This window comes from Phocoena phocoena, chromosome 15, assembly GCF_963924675.1.
Source record: "Phocoena phocoena chromosome 15, mPhoPho1.1, whole genome shotgun sequence".
NCBI lineage: Eukaryota > Metazoa > Chordata > Mammalia > Artiodactyla > Phocoenidae > Phocoena > Phocoena phocoena.
The window spans coordinates 19,934,296-19,961,099 of NC_089233.1; the positions used below are offsets into that span (position 1 = coordinate 19,934,296).

At 44.8% G+C, this 26,804-nt stretch overlaps 1 protein-coding gene across 2 annotated transcripts in view; it reads right to left on the reverse strand.

Annotated features, from left to right (window-relative positions):
• PRKCB (protein kinase C beta) overlaps positions 1-26,804 on the reverse strand; it is a 313,357-nt gene that overhangs the window by 65,068 nt on the left and 221,485 nt on the right. For both annotated transcript variants that reach the window (XM_065892367.1, XM_065892365.1), the window contains exons 8-9: positions 23,544-23,640; positions 16,450-16,596 (exon numbers count right to left, since the gene is read on the reverse strand). In XM_065892367.1, coding sequence (XP_065748439.1) covers positions 16,450-16,596; positions 23,544-23,640 — 244 coding nt within the window. The remainder of the gene's footprint in view (positions 1-16,449; positions 16,597-23,543; positions 23,641-26,804) is intronic.

Genomic DNA, 26,804 nt, shown 5'->3' on the forward strand with positions numbered 1-26,804 from the left:
GGCCCTGCTTCCAAGCAGTAAGTGGCTTGAGAAGATCTTACTCCCTCCATCTGTGCCCTGAAGTGTTGGTACGAGGAGGAAAATGACAGAAAAACAGCCGTAGCACCAGCAATGGCGATGGCCATGATCTAAAATGCTCCTTTACGTAGACATGATTTTTTATTAATTGTCTCTTGCAGTTTCTGGAGCTTCCACTTCAGTTAATACCAACATCGAGGGCATGGGCTGTTTGTTCAGCTGTCCCTCCATCTCTAGGGTGAGGATTCCAAACAGATTGAAAGGCTGTCTTGAAGTGACGTTCTTATCAAATTCCAAGCCACATCTGTTCCCCAAGAATCTTCTGGGAGAGATGTGATCAGCAGCAGCAGCTCTGGTGACAGCAGATAAAATGCAAAGTAGCCCAGGGACTCCTAGCCAGAAAGTTGATGGAGATGAACTTAACTGGCAAATCCAAACAGCCAAATGTGCCTGGAACCTTGGTCCTTGACCATGGGACAAGATGGCATCATGGTTAGGGCAGGGACTTCAGAATTAGGAGACCTGGTAAATATCCAAGTTCCACCACATACTAGCTGCGTGACCTTGGGAAAGTCACTTAACTTTTCTGAACCTTAATTTCCTCGTCTATAAAACAGATACACTAGCAATGCTCAGCTTTCGGTGGTGCTAAGGGAACTTTGGGGGATAAAGTATGCAAACTGTACACCTTAATTCAGCTCTGTGCTGGGCAAATGATGAGTACTTAGGGACTTGTACTAGTTATAATAACAAAGAACCAGAAACTGTGTGGCGTAAAACAACAGAAATCTATTCTCTCACGGTTAAGGAGACCAGAAGTCTGAAATCAAGGTGTTGGCGGGGTTGGTTCCTTCTAGAGGCTCTGAGAGAATCTATTCCATGCCTCTCTCCCAGCTTATGTGGTTGCCAGCAATCGTTGGTTTATGGACACATCATTCCAATCTCTGCCTCTGTCTTCACACGGTGCTCCTCCCTGTGTCTCTGCCCCAATTTCCTCTTCTTATAAGGAGACCAGTCATTGGATCGGGGCCCACGCTAATCCCGTCTGAACTCTGAACTTGATGACATCTGCAAAGACCCTATCCCCAAATACGGTCAAATTCACAGTATCAGTAGTTAGAACTTGAAAATATATATTGAGGGGAGACAATTCTAACCACTACCGTGGTTATCATCAGCTTCATCTTTTCAGAGAAGGACCAAGGGGACCACTTGTGATCCCTGTACACAGCATCAATTTCCAGCTCTCAACTGGCTAAGGAGATTTGCCCCGAGGGACTTGTGTGTCCATGTGCTTACTAAGGGGAGAGGGCAGAGATAGTTAGGGACCAAGGCCCCACTCCCCACTCCCCCAACTTCAACAGACACCTGCCGCAAGTCCAAAGCCAAACTGAGCCTCCCTCAATTCCTCTCTCTTACATCTCATCCAGTGCATCAACAAGTTTTGTTAGCTCTGCATTCAAAGTACATGCCATACCCAACCTCCTTCCTGATCTAAGCCACCACGATCCCCACCCTGGTCTCCAGCAATTGCCTCCTAGATAATTGTTTCCGCTCTACCTGCTCCCAACCTCCACGTACACTCTGTCCTGCCCGCAGGATCCTTCCCCCAGATACACCCAAGAGTTTGGTCCCTCACCTCGTTCAGTGTGACTTCCTTGCAGAGATCCTCCCTAAAGTTGCAGCCCCTTTGTCACTCCCCATCCCCTTCCACTACTTCGTCTTTCTTCCCACACCTGGCATTCTATTAATCGCCGTTTGTTTCTTTTCCTCCCTCCCTAGTACAGGAGAACAGCTGTTTTGTTTGACTGGTTTGCTGTCACATCCCCAACATCTAGACACTCAATAAATATTTCTCGAATAAATGAATGAAAAAATCTGAGTGAGGGTGAAGTAGTTTAAAAAAAAAAAATCCCTAGATCTAGGTCACTAAAGATCTTTAGTTACTTGGTTCTCAGCATTGTTTAATTTATCTATGGCTACATCCAACCTATAATTCACAATGAATTTGAGGTAGCATTCAACATTATATAATATTAAACAAGTAGATTTTATCATATGTAAATTATACCTTGATAAATCTGGTTAAAATGAGTATATAGCACATAGCGTGTATGTATATGCCTATATTATAAATATAGTGTGTGTGTTTGTATGTGTTGTACTATCAGCTTCCCAGAGGCCAAAGCAACCAGAGGTACACGAAATGACAACAGAAGTTCATATTTTCTACAGGGAAAATCATTTTTTGAGGAGAAAAATAAGCTTTCCCTAGAACTTAGGCCTAAAGGAAATGTCTCACATGGATCCTGAACACGCATTGCCGCCGTGGACAATGTTCTGAATAATATCCCTATGACAGGGTCAGAAGAGGAGGAGAGACCACACCATCTAGCACTGTCAGCGCCTGCAAGCTTGACTAACACACGGGTGTCTGGAAAAGATGCTAACTTGATGAACTCAGATGGTGCATCTAAAATAGAGACAGACAGAGACACATTTGGGGCTCACAGTGTCCCCGAACACTAATTTGAGAGGAGAGGATCGGTAAGGTGCAGGGAGCTGAGGGTGCACGGGAGAGGGATGGAGAAGCAAGTTAAGCCGGGTGTGTACAGTGCAGGCCTCCAGGGGGACCACGAGCCCCTCTCCCGGCCTCTCCCACACCCGCCACGCTAGGGAGCTGGCTGTGGACAAGGTGGGGTGCGGGTCTGATCTGCTGCAAGGTGTGTACCCTCCTCTATTTTAGGGTTCTGTCTCTTTGAGGGTCCCCCGCCCTCTGGGACTGTCTCCTGCTTGGGCTCCACCCAGTCCCTCCGAAGACCTGCAGAGCAGAGAGCACTTTAATTTTTTTTTTTTTTTTGCGGTACACGGGCCTCTCACTGTTGTGGCCTCTCCCGTTGCGGAGCACAGGCTCCGGACGCGCAGGCTCAGCGGTCATGGCTCACGGGCCCAGCCGCTCCGCGGCATGTGGGATCCTTCCGGACCGGGGCATGAACCCGTGTCCCCTGCATCGGCAGGCGGACTCTCAACCACTGCGCCACCAGGGAAGCCCAGAGAGCACTTTAAATCAGCTCAGTTCTAAGTCTTAAGGCAAATCCCGTCTCCTCCCCTCCTCCACCCCTTCCTTGGGTTTGCCTCGCCTGCTCGTACTGAGCTCCTCTTTCTCCAGGTTGCACATGAGAATTCCCTGGGGAGCCCTTACCGGCTGATGCTTGGGCCCCACTCCAGACCAATTAAATCGGAACCTTCTAAATATCTGCGACCTTCCTGTGTGGCCTGCCCTGGGAGAGGACGAGGTGATGAGCTGGCCAGAGGCCATCAGGATGGTATTGTAATCAGGGGCTGGAGCGCTGGGCAGACACTGGCCACTGTTCTTCCAAGGGCGTCTGCTCACTCGGGAGTAGGGTTTTGAGAGAGACTTGGGTGCGGCCAGGTTACTAAATGAAGGTGAGCGTCCACACATCCTCATCTCTTTACAGCATGGCAGGTATCCTGACAAGCTGTTTAACATAAGAATGTGATTTTGACCTTGACAGAATCTGATAAGCTGGAAGTTCATATCTAATTAGAACTGTAAAATCACAGTAGGTACAAGTTCATCTCTGGAATCACGAGTTCAAAGTTTAACTCTATCATGTGCTTGCTGTGTGATCTTGGGCAAGTTACTCAGCCTCTCTGAGTCTCAGTTCCCTCATATGTAAAAGGGGCATAATGATAGTTCCTCCCTCAGCAGGCTGTTGTCAGAGTGACGTAACGCAGGTAAAACTCAGAGCCTGCACACAGAAAGCCATATGGTTAAAGTGAAAGAATAAATACAGAGAATAAGAGGAATGGTGGGTACAGTGGCTCTTTCCCGCAGTCTCCAGGTGGCAGAAAGTGAATTAGAGCAATAGACCAAAATTTCTGCAAAATCTATTTCCCAGGAGATCCTTATGCGAAGCCCAGAATGAAAGGCAAGGTCTTACTGTCTGTGTTTAGAGGTGGGGCTGGCACCCGCCCTCCGGGAGAGGCTAAGGGGACTCTCCTGCAGGGAGCTACATGCTCAGTCCAGACGGAACTTCCCTGAGGAATCAGCAGACCATCTGTCATCTTCTGAAATTCTGAATGGGGAAGTGACGATATACCCTGGACTCCAGGTCTTCACAGACTCATCTCCAGCAGAGCCCTCCTTCAGACTGAGCCGGGGATGAAGAGACGGCTTAAGCCACCCAAGCCCTGACAACCAGAGGCCTGGAATGAGGGGCAGAGCCATTCCTACCAGGAGACCTTGTAAGTAGATGTGGGGATAAATCTAGACAAGAGTCCACCGATTCACAGGGCCATGATGATGCTTCAATGATACCTGTCATAAGAGCTTAACATATAGACAGAACTCAATACACTACGTTCATCAGAGTTGATGAATTCTTTACCTTTTGAGGTTCTCCTAACTTTCAACTTTCACCAGACATGAAGATGTCCTAACATGTTCTAGGTTATCTTAAGGCCCTAATTTTAATCCCCCAAAGTGTACTGTTACTGTTCAAACTTTGGGTCAGATTTTCTAAGCATATGTATCCACACATATGTGTGTTTAAATTTTATATTTGATGGTGGACACACTAATCGAATATGAAATCATGTGGTTTGGGGGAATCAAATGCATTCGCCTCTAGCAGCAAACTGGAAGTTAGCAGTCTAGAAATGGTTTCTGGCTTCTAATAGCTTGCTCTGGAGGAGCAACTGGGTGGACTTGCAAACTGAGGAAGTACTTCAGGAAAAACTGAAAAGTGGTATAGTGGGGAAAAGGTGCTAACTGGGAGTTAATAGTGTGGATCTGGGTAGGACTGAAGCACTTTTTGGATACAATCTTCAAGTTGGTAAGACAAAAATAAGAGCAGTGATAGTGTGCAGACCAACTGGGTTATTTCATGATTTATTATGTAAGGTTTTCCATATTTAAAATAAAATCTCTTTATATGGTTACGTACCGTATGATTCCAACTATATGACATTCTGGAAAAGGCAAAACCATGGAGACAGTAAAAAGATCAGTGGTTGCTAGGGGGTAGGGGGTGGGAGGGATGAACAGGCAGAGTGCAGAGGATTTTTAGGGCAGTGAAACTACTCTGTATGATACTATAATGGCTGAAGCGTGTCATTATACATCTGTCCCAACCCGCAGAACGTACACCACCAGGAATGAACCCTAATGTGAATTGCAGACTTTGGGTGATCATGATATGTCAGTGTAGGCTTATCGATCGTAACGAAGGTACCACTCTAGTGGGGATGTTGATAATGGGGGAGGCATGGAACTGGGTGGTAGATAAATTGAGTTTTCAGATCAGAGGTCAGGGTGACACGTGTCATTAAGATTTAAGCCTCTTAAAGTGATGCCACGTCACACATTAGATTTAATCAAGTTGAATTTTTGCCCACTAGCAGAGAAAGCCAGTGGAAGTGTGAAACGAAGTTTAGAATGGAGGTACTTTCCGCCGAGTCATCTCTGGCTTATGCGGACTTGCTATTGTTAAGCAAATGTCACTACACCCATGGAAGGAATGACTCACAGTCACTGCTGGAAAGAGGGAGGAGAGGGAATAAGAAGGTTTAAACTTGAAACGCCGAGCCCTGAGTTTTAAATGAAGAGGCTTAGTTGGATTTAATAAGAAGTGTTTGATTGGGTTGTAATAAGAAATGCAAAAGAACTATTATTTCAAAACTCTGGGTTGTATCACCTCTAATTATTGATATCATAGAACTGATATGGTGGAACTGGTAGGTATCCATTCGAGTTATTGAAGTGTTCTCTTGAGCTCAAATCAATGCTGGTGTCCTGTAGGTTTGCTTAGTCAATTTTCTTTGAATCACATGTTATATCTGACAAAACTAGCTGGTTAAAATAAAAGCAGATTTAATTTGACTCTTTTTTAAACAGTTCCTGGGAAAACAAACCAATAACTGATGGCTTTTACCAAAAGAAAACGCAATGAAACCCTTAAGGGTCTGTCATTCGTTTCAACTATTAGGCGCACAAAGGAAGCCTGTTTCCCTATAATCTGATCTGCTCTGTGCACACAAGCCTCCCTTTATGATTGGTGTCACAGACTAATGGAGAATGGGTTTTCTCTAAGGCAGGAGTGGAGCATGTTGAGGCTGGGTGGCACAGTGGTCATGCGTTCGGGGTTTGGACCTGCATCCACCACTGCATGAATCTGGAAGTCTCTCAACTCTCTGAGCCTCCATTCCCTCATGTAAAATGGGGATAATGACAGCACCCACCCCATAAGATCGTTGTGAAGATGAAACAAGCAGTGCATATAAAACACTTAGACAGGTTCTCAGCACTCAAAATACAATCTCTGCAGTGATTTTCAGAGAGGTCAATACATAATATCAAACAGACCTGAGGGGCGGGGAAGGATTGAAACAAACTATGGCATGTTTAATTATATTAACCATCTGTAGGTGTACATTCAAAATATTTACCATGGGTGTTGGATGATTAAAATCTATAGGTCTCTGCTATCACGTTTTTTGTAGAAAAGATTATGGGTAATGTTGTTAGTAAACAGGGATTCAATATCTTAACGGGTCTAGAATTTCTGAAATAGCACATAAAGATGCAGTTGAGATGGATGTGTGGAGGGTGAACTATGACAGCACGATAATTGGACCAGAGGCCGTGAATTATCGCCCAAGACAGAGCTTCCCTGTTAATAGGCTCTATCTGGCCCTTCAGTAAGAGGACTAGATTTAACTTTGTATTATTTTTCCCAAAGAGCCAGACAACGTTTTGAAGAATATACAGACTTAAAGGAAACACTGGCCTGTGTGCCAGACAGACAATATTTTCTTCCTTCTCCTCGAGGAACTACCCACATTACATTTGCTTTTCAGAGAGTCTGTTCCTGTTGTCCTTCCTGACAGATGGCTGGAAAAGTGACCTGTCCCTTTGGCCACAGCTAACTGGATCACATGATCACTGAGCCATACTGGTCCGTCAGTCTCTTTCCTGGGGTTTTAAATTCTAGACTACTCTAGATTTGGGAATTAGACATTGAGAATTGAGAAGTGACATAAGGCTGAAGGAGGTAACACTGATGCACATCCACAGTGAGAGATGTCAGCAAGAAGCCAAGGTGACAGATTGGGATCCCCAGGATGGAGACAATGAATGCTGGGTTCCTGGAACTTTCTGGTCCCAGCTGCACTTCCTGCCTTTGGATGTTGGGAGATACACAGGAACATGCCATGTCTGTCCAATAAATCCCCCTTTACTCCCTGTGGCTTGACAAGGAAACCTGAATTCCAGATGTTTCCCTTTCCTTGATATAATTCATTTTATTGGGAAAACAGACCCTTGTGCTTTTTTGTTCTGTAATTTACTATCCTCTGAGCGGTGAATGTAGGGGCTACAGAGAAGCAGTAAGTCACTTCATTGATGAGAGACCTGGATGAATTCGGAAAGTGGAAGGGCCTCACCGTGACTGGGGAAAATGAGTTGGCAAAAAAACCCCACAGCAGTCAGAATTGCATACGAAAGACTAGGGGCCGGGAGGAAGGTGCCATAATTGGGATAGAACCAAAGAGAAGGCAGGAGTCCAAGATCAGACAGTAAGTGTCAAAAGGTTCTCTGGAAGAGGATTAAGGGAACAGGTAGCGAAGACTTTGAGCTATCTGTGAACCACATGATACGGGACTCACCATATGGTGCAGGAAGATAGCAAAGCAGGTTGAAGTAAAGGGAAGAGCTTTTGTCTGGAGGATTATATAACCACCTCTAATGTATGGACGTATATGTGTGCATGTGAAGCCACACTACTAATGAGATTAAAATTAGGATAGACTCCCACCACGGGAGCTCTGGGACTTCAGGAAAGGCCTTTGTTACTGGTAGAAACGAAACTGCCTTTTCATCTCCTCAGGAAATTTCTTCCTGCGGTAATTCAGTGCTGCCCTTGGATCCAGCAGAAGACATTGGAGTCCGGGGCTTGGAGCTCTGTCTGGGTTGTTCTCTTGTGCCCAAACTCAAAGCACATACTAATTAAGGACCCCAGTGGCTTTTGGGGAGACAGCTTGGAGGTTGTGTGCTGTTGGGGAGCTAGTGTTAGCCACCAGGGCCAACTTCAAGCACACTGGGGACCACGATCTCTGTAGGGGCTCATGCAAGTGGTTTACTTTCTTTTAGAATCACAAGAAAAAAAAATGAACTTTTAGGCTGAAGAAACTGCTTTAACATGCAATATTAATACATTTGTCCTGATGCCAAAGCAGTCGTAAGATACAGGTTTTAACTTTTTTTCATGGTGTAAGGAAGAACCCGCAAAAGTCTCCATAGCAGTTTTGAAACTGTTTCAAAAACGAAAAGACTAGCAGTTTGGTGGAGATGAGTGGACCCAAAAGTAGAGAAGAGTGCTGTTAGGGATGGAAAGAGGCAACTGGAATCACAACACCTGATTTCAAGTCCTGGTCCTGCCTATCCCCAACTGTGTAGTCTCGGGGAGGTCACTCAATCTCTCTGACTTCCAATTTCCAAATAGGTGTAATAGGGTTAACATCAGTAACTACCTTGCATGACTGTGGTAAGAAATAATAGGATGTGTGATGCATATACATCCATAGCATGATCCCTGGCATTTAGTATGAGCTCAAAAGTTGGAGGCAATGGAGATGGGCAAGTGGAATTGTAGAGGGTGGGGATGGGAGATAGAGCTGGTGAGGGTTACAAGAAATGGAGGGTGATGGTGGAAAGGGAACCAGCTGAGGAACCACACACACTAGAGATGCCTCCAAGACTTGGAGGACCCCACGAGCTGAAGCCTGTAGAGGAGGTGAGAAGGGCAGGCTCTAGAAGAGAGTAGCCCATTCTCAGGAGCCCTCCCAGGAATCCCTGTTGATGGCTCACAGTTCCAACGGGTGTTCGCACATGCATAGCTAATTGACAAACACAGAGTGAGGAGGGAGAACAGAAAATCTGGAGCCTTCCATCACCATGCACGTGGCATTTGTCTAATGGCAAAGGCTCAGAGTGAGAACAAGGCATGCAAACTCTGCTTATACTTAGAGGCAAAGAGCAGAGAGGGGGAAATGAGAAAATAAGAGGGGAAAACGGTTAACCTTCTAGAATATGTTTGTGACATGGCAAGGCGACCACTGTTGAGACTAGAAATGCAAGTTTTAAGTATCAAGGCAATCAAGAGCCTAAGATCACACACATCTACACCAAACCTGGTCCGTTAAATGTCCCTGACGAGCTCTGTGACTTTACCAACTTATTTCAACTTCCCGCATCTCCTTTCCTCATCTGTAAAATGGGGATATAAGTAGCTACATCACAGCATAAACATGAGCCGAAACATACAAAGCACTTACAACAAAGCCTGGCCTATAGTAAGGACTCAAAATGTTAGGTGACATCATCATCTTCATCACTACTGCCACCACAAGAATATATGTTCCATGAGGGCAGATATTTTTGTCTGTTTTGTTCACAGCCAGTGAACAGTGCCTGGCACATAGTAAATGCTCAATACACATTTGTTGAATGAATACATCCTTAATCATGCTGTCAGTGGGCAGTTATTATAAAAGTGATACTCCTCCCCGGTATGGGTTCCAATCTCAGTCTCAGTTCCTCTCCCTCATGTCTGCCCTCTGCTGTCGTAAGCAGCCACCATGCCTTGCGCTCAGATCTGGAGAGTTCGGAGCTACGAGATCACTGATAACCTGGGAGACGGGCGATTCAGAAGTAGCTGAGAGTAGGAGTCACAAGGCAAAAGGATAAGGTACAGGTGAGTGGGGAGGAAGTGTAGGCAGCAAATCTCAGAAGAGCAGTTTGATTCTCTGGATATACTCAGTGAGTACAGGACAGCGAAGGGAGAGTCAAGGTCACAGAAAACATCTTTAAGGAGACAGGAAATGCTGAGCATGCTTCTCATCTAAAGGAAAGGATATAGGGGAGAGGGAAGATCAGAGATGTTCTGTAGCTTCCAGATATATACAAAAAATGTAGCAAAAGACTTCATGCTCTTAGGAATACAGTGGTAATTGAAGTACCAAATTGCCATGTGAGTGTAAGATCTTGAAGGCAGTTTTTCAAAAAATGTGGCACTTCTACCATCGGCAATACAAGGACAAAATTATTTTTCTTTTAATAAACTCTCCTAAGAATATATTAAAATAAATATATGACTGCTAGATGAAGCCTGTGATTTCAAATACATTATCACTTAGGGCAATGCTAAGAAGAAGAAAAGGCAGTCAATTAAATCAATTTAAAAAATATATTTAAGGGGAATTCTCTGGCAGTCCAGAGTTCAGGACTGCGCTCTCACTGCCGAGGGCCCGGGTTCAATCCTTGGTCAGGGAACTAAGATCCCACAAGTCACGCAACGCGGCCAAAAAAAAAGAGAGAGAGAAAATATTTAAGATAGTATAAAGGAGGTATGTACGTGCTTAAAAAAATAAACAAAAAAAATAAAAACAAGTGCATAAATAGGTAATAGTTGGGAAACTTGGCCAAGGCTATACTCAACCCTTTTGTACAGTCTGAATCTGGAGCCAAGGGAGTTGGTGTCAGCACCTTGGAGAGTGGCACACAAATGCTGAGTCTCTGGGGTGCCATAGGAAAGGGGCCACTGGCTAACACTAAATGGCCTCCTTAGTGACACTCAGGCACTTAATATCATCAGCCTCTTGGGCATTATTCTAGGAAAGTCAAACACCAGAAGGGAGGCTTAATGGTTTTGTCTCTCACCTCTCAACTTTTAATTTCTGATCATCTTCGATGCATACAGAGCAGCAGACCTGAATGGGACTTTTTGAAGAGATAAATGTAATACCGGGGCACTCAGTTTCTAAAGACTTGCCACTTTTCCTTTTAATTTTATAAGCTGCTGACTTCTTCCTACTTGATTTATTCCTGGCTTATGCTATGCTTCAGGAAAAGCAGCACTAACACCTGGCACGTTCCATGATTTGAGCACAAGGAAATGTCATCGAGAAGAGAAGCTTAAAGTTTTTTGTTTGTGGGGCATGAAAACTGGGAGTTCTAAAGGTTAAAGTCAGAAGGTCTTTCATGTCACCAAGAATTCCAACCAGAGCTGAAAAGTAGGGTGTATGGCTGAGACAACTATCTTTCCATCAAAATTGTTCTCCCAGTGTCCCTTGCACTGAGTCATGTGACTAAATTCTCTGTAATAGCGTGTAGGCAGAAGTGATGTACTCTGTACTCTTTCCCCCCCCGCACTCTGAGTATAGACAAAAACAAGGCTGTAGGGTTTGATGGGGCTGTGTAAGATGGAAGGAACCTGGGTCACTTAATCACCATATGGAGAGCGTGGGTGAGGCCAGGAACACCCATCTTGGACTGTTACATGAATGAACATTAAACTTCTATTGTGTCGGCGCCAGTATAGATGGAGGGGTCTTTTTGTTATGGCAGTTGGATCCACCCTAACTAATAAAGGAGGTTAGGTGTGTGGGCTCTGGAAGAAGAGATGTTCTTTTTTTTTTTTGCCACGCTGCATGTGGGATCTTAGTTCCCCAACCAGGCATCAAAACCGCGGCCCCTGCATTAGCACAGAATCTTAACCACTGGACCGTCAGGGAAGTCCCAGAAGAGACATTCTGAGATTTCCACTTACTCCCTCCCCTCTTTGCACAGTTAACTTAGCTCATCCTTTAGATAAAGCTCAAGAGCCTCTTCCTCCCAGAAGCCTTCCCTGACTTTGGCCAGGGCCGATCCCACTCCCGCAGGCTCTCCCAGCAGACGGCAAACATCACGGTTGTACTTTATATCTGTTAGTGTGATTTTTTTTTTTGATTAATGTTTATACTCCCACTGGGTTTTTAAGTATGCATTTTTCAAAATTCATAGAATGATACACTTCCTTGTGCATTTTGTTGTATGTAAATTTTATTACCTTAAAATGATCAAAAACAAATATTGAATTCTGGTTAAATGAAATGCATGCTGAAGAGTTCAGGGGAGAAGTGTACCGATATCTGCATCTTGGTTTGAAACGCATTAAAAAATGGGTTGACAAAGAGATGGAGAGACATGTGATCGCGCATATACAGTCAAATGCTGGCTGCAGAATCTAGGTATTGGGTATTATGGGTGTTCATTGTATAATTGTTTTAACTTTTCTGTATTTTTAAAGTTTTTCCTAATAAAATGTTGGGGGGAAGTTCAAAGAGAGTAGGAGCTATGAGTACGTTCCATAAATAGAATTATTCTGTGTACAGTGTATTTTATATTACTAATCATAATGTTCTGTGATTTGCTTCTATTTCTACTTGAAACTGTGTCATGGACATCTGTCCATGATGACAGATAGACAGACAGACAGAGATACGAGAGATACGAGAGACACAAAGACCTCATCCTTTTGAAGGTATCATATCCATATCCATGATATCCACCATTATATGTTTAACTTTCACACTACTGATAAACATTTGGGCTATTTTCATTTTTTTCTATTACTGATCTTTTCCTATGATAGCTCTTCTTTATGTTAGCTCTAGGTCCACCACAACACGTTCCTGCCCTCCCCACACCGCCAACCCCCCCAGCAGGCCAGTATCCTCCACAGGCAGGAGTCCACGAGTATAAGAAAATAAGAAAGCCCTCATTCAAACTTCCCACCATGATTTTCTAAAAACATCTGGATCATACAAATCAGTACCACAAGCACATCTGAAGTCTCAGAAAGCAAGTGATACTAGCATGAATTAAATATCCAACGGATATTTATTATGGCACTTTAGAATTAGGGGAATCAAGTCTGTAAGGTACAGAGCTGTATTTGTGCTGTGTATACACCTTATCAGAGACTTGCTGTTTTACTTTATAAGCCCCACTTGTATCATCAGTCTGAACAGTGCATATCTGCCCAATTTATATATCTGGAGCACAATTTTAGCTGCAGAAATCACTCGACAACCACAGAGGTAAAATTCTTGAAAAGTGTAAAGGTTGGCAAAGCAGAAGTCAAAGGTTCAAGAAATCAGAAAAAATAGAGAGGATAAAGCTATAAAAATAAACATTAAATAACAAATGAATAATACATGCAAACGCTCTGCAACAAAAGTTCTAGAGGGCGTCTATCTCCAAGTAAGCCAGACATGCCAAGAGGCCCTGCCCTGGTGCGATAACGCTCCCAGGGAAACACATTCACATGGTCAGGAAAGCAAACTCTCCAAATTTTTCTTCTTTTTAAAGTTTTTGAAACAGGGTTTACTCGTTTGGAACTCAATGGCCTTCACACTTGCTTTGCCCCTTGTTTCATTTTCATAGGTCTTAGCAAAATGCTTGTGTCTCTCCCTACTCGCTCCACAAATTATTACTGTCTCTAAGAGCATGTTTTTCTGGGCCAGATCTGATACAGTGGGCCTGCGGGAGGGGAGGTGTGAACAGATTACCCAACGGTCCCTGTCTTTCATCTCTGGCGGGGGAGCAGTTACTGCTGCTGTGTTCTTGCATTTAAGGGGGTTGATGTATATATCCCACAAGACTGAAAAATGGTAAAAGTAGGCATTCAAATATAAAACCACATTAATTTAAAACCGCGACTGGCAAAACAAGAGTTGCAAAGGATTACTCTACGTTTTAAAGGATGGTAGAGGTTTTTGTTATTCTAGCTTGCTTTCATGACATACTGTTGTCTTCCTCTGTGATTTATTTGATACCACATCCCCAGTCTGGAACAGAACTCTCAATTAGTATAACAGTTTCCATGGAAACATATGATCTATTCTCTCTCATTCCCTCACTGTTCCCCAAGACCCACTCTCCCACTTCTCTACCCACCCCCCAACCCCAATCCTTTCTGTAAGACCCTCCAGAACTTCCATTCCTCAATCAAAAACTCTCCAATCTGTACTGCTGAGTGATCAAAAAGGTGAAGAAGTATGTGTGTGGTCTGCTAACTTTTGAGGCAACAAGGACAAGAATAAATATGCATATTTCTATTCGTTAAATTAGCAGAGAGAAACTGGAAAGATGCAAATTAACAAAACAGTTTGTATACGGAGGGCAGTAGCAGCGAGGGGGCACAGAAGGATGTGAACCTGAGTGGGAGCAAAAGACTTCTCAGTGTTTATCCTTTTAATATAATTTTAATTATGAACCACGTGAAAACACTGCTTATTAAAAATATAATTTAATTTTTTAAAACTCTCCGACAGCCTCAGCTGATTAGAACCTCCTCTTCATTTAGGCTCCATTCTTCCTTGTCATCAGGGAAACCCCCCCATCTTTGAAATCTAAATGCCTTTAGTCTTCCTAGCATTTTAAATCTATTGGCCTCAACCACTTGTTTCTCATCCCTAGGCCTCTAGACTCCTTCTTCCTCCCCAAGGTTATAACCCTCTTTCTGCTCTGACTTCCTTCCAGTCTGGATGTCCTTTTTATTCATTTATTCAGGACACCTTTGCTGAGTACCTGCTAGAACAGGCTCTGTTGGATCTGTAGTGGGCATCCCTCTTCCCAGAAGCCTTGACTCCCTTATCACTGGGATATTCTAGGGCACCGATCCTGCTAATCACCATCCTTAGCTCAAATCCACCATCTGCTTCTCCATCTCCACCCCCAGGCTGCTCAGAGCTGCTGGCAAAAAGGACACAGTGGCATGGACCTCCACCATCACTACTGCTTATTCTCTAGCCTTTTGGACCTCCAGGCTGCTCAGCAATCTTATTCCGTGTTCCTACTCTCTATTCTCACTCCCTGCCGAGGCTCTTCAAACTTTGGGCCACCACCTCAGATTCCTTAGTCCATCACAGCAGACGGATGGACCTTGTGGCCCACAGAGAAAATTCACGCACTCAGTCTAGACCCTGAATGAATTCAATCCACAGGCACTGGAAGTCCACTGGTGAACATGACAGGGCTCCTGGCTCTGGTGGAGCTCAGATCTTAGAACAAGGAGACAAACCAACAAACAAGCAAGAGAAGTATCATCTGGTGATGGGTGCTAGGAGAGAGTTCAGTATAATGGAGAATGAATGAGTGGCTCTTTCAGTGGTAGTTAGGGAAGACTTCTCAGAAGAGGTGATAGCTAAGTAGAGATGGGAATTACAAGAAAGATCCAGCTCTGCAAAGAATAAAGCAAACAGCATCACAAAAGCTCGAAGAGAGGAGGGAGCTTTGTATGTCTCAAAGAACCTCATGCGGCCCAAGCACAATGGGTGATGGGGAGAAGCAAAGGAAAAGAAGGTATCAAACAGAGAACAATTTAAACTGATCAGAATTTAAAGGGTGATGTAAGCCAAGGACACAGTATAGAATTTATTCTACTTGTGAAGTCATTGGAGGGTTTTAAGCGTGGGAGTGATTTGACCTAATGTAAGTTTTTAAAAATAACTATGGCTGCTGCATAGAAGTGTATTAATTATAGGTCACAAGAGTGGAAGCAGGGAAACCAGTTAGGAATGTCTGCAGTGGTCCAGACGGTATTGTATGGCATAGATTAGGGCTGCATTAGTGAAGATGGAGAGAACTCGGTAAATTCATGATATGCTTTGGAGGAGGACCTATCCAGACTAACTAATGGATTATGCACGGCTGGGGTAAGGGGAGGACAAAGAGGAGGCAAGGATAACTCCCAGATTTTTGACTTAAGCTACAGAGATGGGGAAGAAATTTGATATTTTTGCACACCTGAGTTCATGGTCTGAGATTGATATGAGACATACTGGTGGCACACACAGGGATTAAAAGACTCACAACACTAAACAAGTCAGGAATACTTATAACACAATCTCAACTTCAGTAAAACTGCATCTCCTAGTACCTATAATAGCATCCAGAATCACTCTACGAGTCCCAGGTCATCCTTCAACTGTGCTGCTGTTTGAAAAGAACCATCTCCATTCTCAGCTGCAAGAGTAATCTTTTCCCAAACCAAATCTGATCATGTCACTTCTCTGCTTAAGACTTTCAGTGGCTCCCCTCTGTGCTGTGAATAAAATCCAAACTTCTCATCACAGATTCTAAGGCTTTGCATGATCAGGCCCCTCCCACCTCTGCAACCTCACATCCTGCAACCTCCCCCTGCTGATGACATTTTGGCCCCAGCACCTTCTGATGGTGCCTAGAATGTGCCCAGCCCTTGCCTACCTCAGGGCCTTTGCACTTGCCGTTCTCGCTGCTGCGAACATTCCTTCCTAGCTCTTTGAATGTATGGCTGGTTCATTCTCATCCTTCAGGTCTCAGTTTCTACGTCACTTCCTCAATCTGAGTGGGTCCCTTCTTGATCTGTCTGTGACACAGCACTCCATTCATTTCCTTCACAGTATTCGTTACCAACTGTAGTGTAGCTCTATTTACTTTTCACTCTCTCCCTCACTGGAATGTAAGCCCCATATATGAACAGCAAATGTGCCTGCCTTGTTAGCTGTTCCTTCTGGAGCAGGTGCCACCACCCAGCCATACTGTACCTTGCCAAAGCTGCCTTTTCCAAGCACCATCAGGAAGTTAAAATCGGTCAGTTTCATCCGGTCCCTGTTCCCGTTGTTGTCAAATTTGGATATGGTGTTAGTCGTCTTTTCTTCAGGAGCCTTGGTCCCCTGATTGATCTTGGCCCTCTGGAGGGAGAAGCACACAGAAAACATCATCAGAGTTTGAGGATGCCCTTGTACGTGCTCAAACTCACGTACAGGCCGCAAGCTGTGGCTCCTGCAGCTCGTGCCCCCAGCTTGGTGAAAAGCATGGCCCAGCTTCCACAGTGCAGACCCAAGATGTGGAGGCCAGCCTTGGCCCCTCACTCCTCTTTCATCCCTCGTGTCTCATCCACCACCAGGAACAGTCACTGCTTCCTCCCAGCTTTCTCTAGAATGCCTTCTTCTTTCCATCTCCACCAGTACCACCTGTCATCATCTCTCACCTGGACAACCCACCTTGGTTCCCTCCACACTGGGCTTTACATGTAGCCACAGTGATCTTCCACTTCTTCATACTCAACCAAGTCACCACCTGCTTAAAATGCTTTGGTAGTGACCCATGATTTTTAGGATAAAGACTTCGGTGATTTCACTGGCCCAGATGCCCCAGTGTGATCAGGCTCTACCTGCTTCTCCAACCTCTTCAACATTTTCTCGGCTCCTTCTTCCCTGAAACACAGCTTCATCCTCCTTTCACATCTTGGAGTCCCAGTTCCCTCCCACTTCAGGGCCTTTGCACCTACTCTTGCTCCTGGGTGGATGACTATTCTCTCCCTTTCGCCAACCTAGTTACCTCCCGCTCCACGTTTTCACTTCCTCGGGGAAGCCTTCCTTGATTCTCTCTGTCAGGATGGGCTGTGCCTATGTGCTCCCTTCGTCCACCTCACTTCCCATTTACACTGCATGATAACTGTCTGTTCACTTGTTTTCCCCAACAGACTGGAAACCTGCCAGGGCAGGGACTATGTCTCATTCTCCGCAATTGCTCTGACAACTAGCACACTTTCTAGTCAAGTATTTTGTTGGATAAATGGATGGATGAGGCCCATGTTTGTCCTCAGTGCAACGGGGTAGGGGCCTGCTGCTGTGCACAGCAGAATGGTGACTCAGGATGGCAGCAAACGCTGTGAAAGCAGGGGAGAATAGGAGGCCAGAGTATTTGCGATTGGAGTCTAAAGTGGGGGATGCCTTGTAGGACTGAGCCCTTAACCTATGGGGTCTGCACTAACTCCAGGTAGCTAGCGCCGAAACTGAACTAAATTGTAGAACACCTAGTTGGTGCCCACAGAGAAGTGGAGAACTTCTTGGTGTGGAAAACCCACACACTTGGTATCGGAAGTATTGTGAGAGTGTCAAGTTTTCCTCTATAGGGCATGTAGTTTTTCGCATCCAGCTTCTTTCACTCATCCTAACGGCCTTAAAATTCACTCATGCTTCAATCAGTGATTTGTTCTTTGTACTGCTGAAGAGCATTCACCGTTTACATTTATTCGTTCTTCTGTTATGGGCATTTGTGTTGTCTCCACTTTTTGGCTGCTAACAAGGCTGCTGTGAGCATTCTTGGTCCAGTTATCTTGTAGTAAAGATATGTTAAGATTTAAATGTCTCTGGGACGATCAAGTGTAAATAAATACCCAGTGAACAGTTGTATTATGTGGTTTTCGGGTTAAGAAATGACATAAGAACTGGAGACAGGGACCTCCCTGGTGGCACAGTGGTTAAGAATCCGCCTGCCAATGCAGGAGACACGGGTTTGAGCCCTGGTCCGGGAAGATCCCACATGCCGTGGAGCACCTAAGCCTGTGCACCACAACTACTGAGCCTGCACTCTAGAGCCTGCAAGCCAAACTACTGAAGTCCGCACACCCTAGAGCCCATGCACCGCAACTACTGAACCCGCGTGCTGCAACTACTGAAGCCTGCACGCCTAGAGACTATGCTCTGCAAGAAGAGAAGCAACCACAATGAGAAGTCCGTGCACCGCAACAAAGAGTAGCCCCTGCTCGCCGCAACTAGAGAAAGCCTGCATGCAACAACAAAGACCCGATGCAGCCCCCAAAAAAATCATAAAAAAACCCCACCAAAAACTGGAGACAGATTTGGGGGTTAAAGCCTAGAGGGGTAGTTAAAACCAAATTGCAAACAAGAAAAGAGCCTCAAAGAGAAGTTGCATTGCTTTTTCAGGGCCATGTCCTCCCATAATCCCAAATTCTCACCCTCCAGCCCCCAGAGATTTTCCCAGGCTATCCCAATCTAAACATATCCCTCCCTCCCTCCCACCATCCCTGCTTTATTATTCTGTCTCCCACCTTCTCTGAGTCCCAACTCAGGACCCACCCGATACACACAGTCCAATCTCCAGCCTGTGAAGATCCACATCCTGACTGTCCCTGGTCCCCAGGCTCCGTTCCAGCCCTGAGGTTTGCTTCTATCCACCTGCAGGTCCCAGCACCCCTGCCAGTGGAGCATGAGTGAGGAGCACACATGTCCCCATTTCTCCATCTGACTGCTTAGAGGAAAAATTTTTCCCTGTTCTTCAAGGAGCAGCAAGTGTCCATCAGCTTGATTCCTCAGTCCTTCAAGCAACCTTCTCTCCTCTGAATTCCACACTCCATCTCAATTTGCTTGTTTGACTCTTCTCACAGTTACATGCTATAGACCGAGAATGTCTGTGTCTCCTGAAAGTTCATATGTTGACATCCTAACCCTCAAACGTGATGGTATTAGGAGGTGGGGCCTGTGGAAGAGATTAGGTCACGAGGGTAGAGTCCTCATGGGTAGGATTAGTGCCCTTATAGAAGGGACCCCAGAAGACTCCCCTTGCCCCTTCTGCCACGTGAGGACATAGTAAGAAGAGGGCCATGGGGACTTCCCTGGCGGTCCATTGGTTAGGACTCCAAGCTTCCACTACAGGGGGCGTCTATCCCTGGTCAGGGAACTAAGATCCCATATGCTCTGGGCGTGGCCAAAACAAAACAAAACAAAAAGAGGGCCATGAAGCAGGAAGCAGCCCCTCACCAGACAACGATTCTGCCGGCACCTTGATCCTAGACTTTCCAGCCTCCAGAACTGTGAGAAATAAATGTTGTTTAAGCCATCCAGTCTATGGTATTTTTGTTATAAGAGTCTGAACTAAGACAGAATGTTATCTCAGCCTCTAGATGGTAGATCAGAAGTCTAATAGCGTTATCGGTCTGGTCTGCACTAATATTTAAATTAGTTGAGATCTGTTAAAAATCAGGAGATGTTCCTACAAAAACCCAAATCCCGGCTTCTTCTAAAGAAGCAGATCTGGCAAAACTGGGCCCCATCCATAAGGATGGGGCGTTTAGACGGGACATGGGGTCTCCAGTTGACCGTCATCACCACCACACCCTGCTGTCTCACGCTAAGCTTTTCCCCCTTCTTGTTACCTTCTCAGTTCTAAAAACATTTGGGATAAGAACCCTGTCCTGTGTTCCTCCGAACATCCCATGTCTCCCAGCGGCCTCGTGCCTAGCAGGTCCTCCATCAAAGAACAAACATTTTTAAATTGAGGCCCAAATTTAAATGATCCTCTATCTTGCTGCGTTGGATACGGCTTCAGAAACAGGAATACACTAATGGTTGCCTTTTCATGTCTGTAATTTAGAGCCCTAGGACTTGGTGCTCAAAGATAAAGCAAAGAGACACGCTTCTGAGCAAAGAGCCCTGCCTGTTCCCAGACTGCACTACAGGAGAGTGAAGGCGTCCCAGCTGCCTGGCTCCAGGGCCCCATCTCAGATGAGGAATGCCTTTCTTGGCTTAAACTAACCTCCACCCCTACAAGGAGCTCCAACGGCACTCCCATACCCAGCAGTGGCGGGAGACACCTCTGTAGGCTAGCGGTCCACGTAGATGCTCCCCAACCCCCAAGCAACCCTTCCAAAGACCGAAGGAGCAGATCCTGAGCTTTATTTATTCCGGGGGGTGGTGAGGCAGGGAGAGGGCTTTTCTTCTCCTTCTCCTTCCTCCAACCATCTGACATCTGAATGACATGACATGCCAGACACTGGTTTAAATGCTATCTCACTCACTCTTCACATAACCATGGGAGGTCAGAAGAGCCATGATACCTACAGGTGGGGAATCAAAAGCTCAGAGAAATAAAGTCACCTGCCTTCAGCACCCAGCAAGGAAGGGACAGAGCTGGGATTCCAATCCAGGCAGGCTGGCTCTCGAACCACCTGAACAGAATAGGCTACGCGGCACGCGTGTGGCTCCAGGTATCCAGCCAAGACCCCTGGGCCCTCTCCTCTCTATACCTGGGGCTGCTTGCCGCTTCCACCTGTGACTCTGCCTGCAGGCTCCTTTCCTGGTTGCAGGAGCAGGCACAGCCCACAAGCAGGCCAAGGTGAAAGTGCTGGCAGGTTAATACCCCTGGAAGCAGCCTTCAGCCAGTGATGGGAGGGGAGCTCGTGGATAATACTTCAGCTGCCTGTCCCTTGACTGCAAACGCTGCGGCCCGGTTAATCCCAGGCAGGATTAAACCCCAGCTGCCCACAGTGGTAACTTGCTGATCAGAGACACTTTTCCAGCTCCCTTCCTTTCCCTGCCTCACTTTCCCACTGCTCTCGATGCTTCTTGAGCTCGCCTCCCAAAGAAACCACCTGCACTTGAATCCTTATAGTCTGTTTCTGGGGAAACTCAAAGTTAGACAATGACCAGCTGAGGGATATTAGAAAGTTGCTTAACCTCTCTGGGCCTCAGTTTCCTCATCTGTAAAAGATAAAGGGGGATGATAAAGGTACTGACCAGTCATGGTGGTTGTAAGGACTGAATTAAATGCCTTAATATTTCTAAAGCACTTAAAACAATAAATGGCACATAGTAAGCACTTTATTAAATTAAAAAATTCTAAGCTTGTCAGAAGACCCATTCTGAACCAAGCAAAATGGAGTCTGCCCTTCCCTGGCCCATCGGCAAGGCCACAGCCAGACAAAAGTCCCCAAACAGAGCCTCCTCCAATGTTCTGAAGCATACCATGTGTGGTAACTTCACCAAGCTCACCCTACCGTGAAATTCTATTACCCCAATTGCTGCAGCTCGATTTTACTGTCACTCAGAATTTCTCCAGATAAGAGGCTTGAAAGTAATTTCTGAGTCATTCTGGGGGCTAATTGGTTATTGCACAGGGATTACATTTCTCACGTCCAAGGTCAACTGAAATTCCTCTATGTGTCTGTGAACAATTTTCGGTCTCTTGGAAACATTTTTTTAATCAACAAACTATGGTGTGGAGCAATTACCACTCAGGCATAAGCAAGCATTTGCAGGCTCTTGCGGGAAATACAGGACACATTTTGTTGCACGCAGATAAAACAGTCCTTTCCTTCAAGCCAGTAACTGGCCCAGACAAATGCTCTATTCATGTAGGAAATGTTTTCCTAGTTGTTCTGAAATGTCACCCTGGCTGCCCTAAGACAGAAGAAATCATTTTGCAAAACTGAGACTTCATTTTATACAAGAAAACACTGGTCTTGTTTTTTTCACCCACAAGAGGACATTTTTAACTTGGCAGCAAACGGACACCACTCCATCAGAAAGCTGAAGGAAGGAGAAGAAAAGCGTTCTCTGGAAGGCCTGCCCTCCTGTCCTAAAACGTTATCACTGTCCAAGTCTCGGCTCTCCTGGGAGGGAAAGTTCTTTCATCAACTCGTTTGGGCTTGAGCGAGCTGCTCTATAAGGATGAACCTCAGTGATCAAGTACACTGGAGAATGACTGTTAGGTCCAAGGCTAGCATGTTTATTCCACTTGTTTCCATGAAGGGAAGTCCCACTGGGTCAGAACCGTCACCAGGTTTTACGGAGGGCACAGGCTCAAGACAAGGGTCAGTACACAAGTATGAGTCCTATCAAGTTGAGGGGACACTAAGATGGTTCTTGGAATAAATGCCAAAACCCTTGCTAGAGTCAGCAGTCCTTCTACTCTGACCCCACCCACCTCCCAGCCACACCGTGAACTCACCCTTTGCTCTCTCTTCTCTACCGACGCTGGCCTTCTTTCAGTGTCACAGAGTTGCTATATAACTCCCTACCACAGGGCCTTTGCACCTGTTCGCCTTTCTGAATGGAGTGCTCTTTTCCCCTCTTTACTTGGTTAACTTCCCTATTGTTTCCTCAATGACTCCTTCCCTGTCCTCTCAGACAAGGTTACATTTCCCTCTTGTATCTTCTCAAAGCGCCATGGGCCTCTCTTTCACAGAACTTCACCTCGTCATATTTTGCTTCTATTTGCCTGTGTGATTACTTGATGAATAACAATGTCAGTAACCTATTTCATTTTAGCTATTTTATACATTTTTCAGAGTCAGTAGGCCATCATTGCTTATCTAGAATTGATGATTTCCCATCAGACTCAGTATAGTAAGTTTCTGTGAACAAAATAATGTGTTTTCCCTTATGAAACTACTTTAAAATCACTCAATACACATATAATGAAGGGACTCAAACCCATTTTCCCCAAAACGTTTTCTTTGTAAAACTGGGATGTCCTACATACCTACTAGTCTCATGTATGGAGTCTATTTGGCTCCACAGAAGGGAAGGGGCTTATCTGGGGTAGAAGCAGACCAGCGCTATGGCCCAAGGTCAGAGCCAAGGGCTCTTAATCTTCGGGAAATGCATCCATGGGTATTTCACAGAGTCACCAGCACTATCAATTCCATTTGTTAATACAGCACCATCCTGCCGACAGATCCAAATCCAGATTCTATCCCTCAGCAAGCCTACTTGACTAAGCTTCCAAGATATCTCTACCCTGTCCACTGCTTTCATTCATCATTACTAACATCCCTGTCCAAGCCACCATCAAAATGACCTGGGTAGTGAATGAAGACTCTCAAGGAAAAGTCTAAATCTGAATGAGGACAGGCAGGCAGAATGACTTTACAAGGCAGGGGACGTTTAACTGGGGTCTTGAAGGATAAATAGGAGTTTTCTGGAAAGCAGAACCACATCGCAAAGGCACAGGGTCAGGAAAGGCCTTGGTAGAAACCACATCATAAACAAGAAAAACAGCACAGAGGCAGACTCAACCGGTTCCCACTGATGCCAAAAGAAAGACATCTCACCTCAAATTTCTGCCGCAGTTCCTCATTGCCCTCACTGCCTTCCGGTGGCACAGGTACGTTGAAGTACTCGCCTTCTTCCTGGCTAAGTAACTTAAACCTAAAGGGAGCAAAGGAAAGACAAATTCCATGACTCTACTTAATATAATTTTGTTGATTAGGATAAGGGAGGGAAGTCTATAGAAAGCTCTGCTTTAAAAACATGTGTTGACTACCAAACGTAAGGTAAAGAGCTAGTGGGAAGCAGCCGCATAGCACAGGGAGATCAGCTCAGTGCTTTGTGACCGCCTGGAGGGGTGGGATAGGGAGGGTGGGAGGGAGGGAGACGCAAGAGGGAAGAGATATGGGAACATATGCATACATATAACTGATTCATTTTGTTGTAAAGCAGAAACTAACACACCATTGTAAAGCGATTATACTCCAATAAAAATGTTAAAAAAACAAAAACAAAAACATGTGTTGAGGGTTTTTTGTTTTAGGGTGTGTGTGTGTGTGTGTGTGTGTGTGTGTGTGTGTGTGTGTGTAGCCAGGGACACTATATATTTTTATAACCATCAGAAACACATCAGAAAAAAATGGGTTTATAGGACGCAAGGTTCTCTGTCTCTCTAAACACACACAGACACACATAATTTTCTTGATTATATCATTCAGTGTTTCTACCTACTTTTTTGGTCCATTATGTGCTTTCTGATTCTGAAAGAATGTTGAGGATCTCCCACCGTCAACGTATTCCTATCACGCTGTCCCAGCATTTCTATCCCCTTTCACATGCTGCCACCCGGCCATCCCAGCACTTGGATGACTCTGGACTTGTCTCACTGACGCCGTTTTTCTATGCAGAAACCTTCCCAAAGTGCTCGGTAGTCAGGCTCCTGAGAAAGTACACAAGCCCTGGAGTCAAACTATGCCTGGGTCCAAATCTCACCTCTTCCCTTGCCTCTTTGGATAACTGAAGCTAGGTAGGCCCTCTGAGCCTCGATTTTTCTCATCAATAAATAGGAATAAAAGTCTTTTTCATAGGATGACTGTGAAGCTGAGATATGATGATGCATGTAAAATGATAAGCCTGGTGCCTGGCATTTAGCAAGTGTTCAATAAAAGGTATCATCATCATTGTTACTGATATTAATATTACTATAATAAACAAGATGGTTTCAGTTTGTTTCTAGACCACAAAGATGTTTCCATCTAGTCAGACTGAGATGAGTGTGAGGAAGGAAAAGGGACACTCCCAAGGCACTGGAGTCAGCAGGGGGGAAAAGAACCCAAAACTCCTCACCCCCAGAGACTTTCTAACCAGAATTTACAATTTTCATCACAATTTTTTTTCTCCATTCACAAATCTTCCTAGGCAAGCTTCTAAAAATAGAGAGATAGGTGACTCAAAGCAGAGATGACAATTTGAGCCTGGACACCTCCACATTTAATATTCAGTGCTCATCTTCCAAACTGCCAAAGAAATTACCTAAATAAATACAAAAGTAAGAGAACATCTGTATCTTTGCTGGGAATCAAGAAGGGTGTTATACACACAGCAGGGACTTCCAGGAAGTTCTGCAAATTAAAGTATTAGTAAGAGAGCACGGAGCAGTGTTTGGCAAAATTCCTCCAGCTTTGTGGATTTTGCTATATCTGGATGTTATTTTTGACAATGTTTTTCATTAAATTGTCTTTTCAAATAATAACTTCACTTTAAAAAGACACTTTATATCTCTTCTTTGTAAAGAAAGCCAACAACACTTGTTACAAGCAGAAAGTATGTATCTGTAAAAAATGAAGCATACGCAAATCAAAGCTACTCAAAGCCAAGTAGATGGTGTTGCTTACCAAAGGCTCTGAGACTAATACCTGCCCCTTTTATTAAAATGGGGGAGCAGCAAGCAGCAAGGGTTAAAGAGCATTAAGGATACACCAGCGCCCTCTGAGACTTTCTCTGCAGTAAACTCAAGAACTGAAGCAACACCAACAAAAGAATAGTTTTGGGACTTCCCTGGCAGTCCGGTGGTTAAGACTCCATGTTCCCAATGCAGGAGACACAGGTTTGATCCCTCGGGGAACTAAGATCCTGCATGCTGCATGGCGCGGCCAATAAATAAATAAATAAATAAGTAAGTAAACTAAATTTAAAAAAAAAAAAAAGAATAGCTTTGTCAGGATACAATTCAATATGGCTGATGCCCCAACCATGTACTACCTAAGCCATTTGGGGCCCCATACTTTGGAAAATACACATCAAAGAGGATTGACCAGCTGTGATCAGCCAGTGGGAACCTCAACAGGACCCCACTAACAACCCTGGAACAGACCAGCAGGGACTGGACGAGGGTCAAAAATTCCGAACCATATTCAGCAAGTACAGGACACGTCAGCACCTGGGGCATTGGTTAGAGCACGGCACCACCACCTCACGATTGCTGTGGCCAGTATGCTGTCACTATGGCCTCCAAATACGGACAATTGTGCCCATTAGAAAAGAAGAGCAGGAACCCCTTCCGACTTTGAGATGCACAAAACCAACAGGGGGAAGATGCCCCTCCATGGGGCAGTAGGGCTGCCTGCCATGCAGCTGACTCCAGCCGTAGCCCTCTCCCAAACATCTACAGGACCAGGACCCTCGATCCAACAAAGAAGAACTCCAAAAAATACAAAAGGCTCCTTTCTCCCTTCATCTGGATGTGAAAGATTAGAACAGGGACACTCAACATTTCTGTGTTCACCCTTCTATAAGGAGGGCATGTGGAAAACTCATTAAAATAAAGAGAAACAATGAGGAATCAGATTCCCATGAAATAGAACTGGTGCCAAAAGAGAGAAAATTCCAGAAAATATCCAACTCATATTTTCAATGAGATCCAAGAGGTTGATGCATCTATGAAGCGGCAACAATCTGAGCTTAGGAAAGACTACTTTCAGAAGAAAAATATAATTAGTAAATTTTAAAATCCATAGGAGACAGTAAACACTAGGATGGATAATTCAGAAAACAACTAGTGAATCAGTGGATAAACTAGAGAACTTTTTCTGGCAGTTGGGTTGATATTTATTATATTAATCAGAGTTGAATGGAATGCTTTATATACCACTAAGAAAAAAATGCATATTACCAGAATTAACCTACAACATCAAAGAGGGGAATATTGCAACATACATTTCAGCAAAGATATAGTATTATCCTTCTTACATAAAAAGTTTTTCTAGGGCTTCCCTGGTGGTGCAGTAGTTGAGAGTCCACCTGCTGATGCAGGGGACACGGGTTCA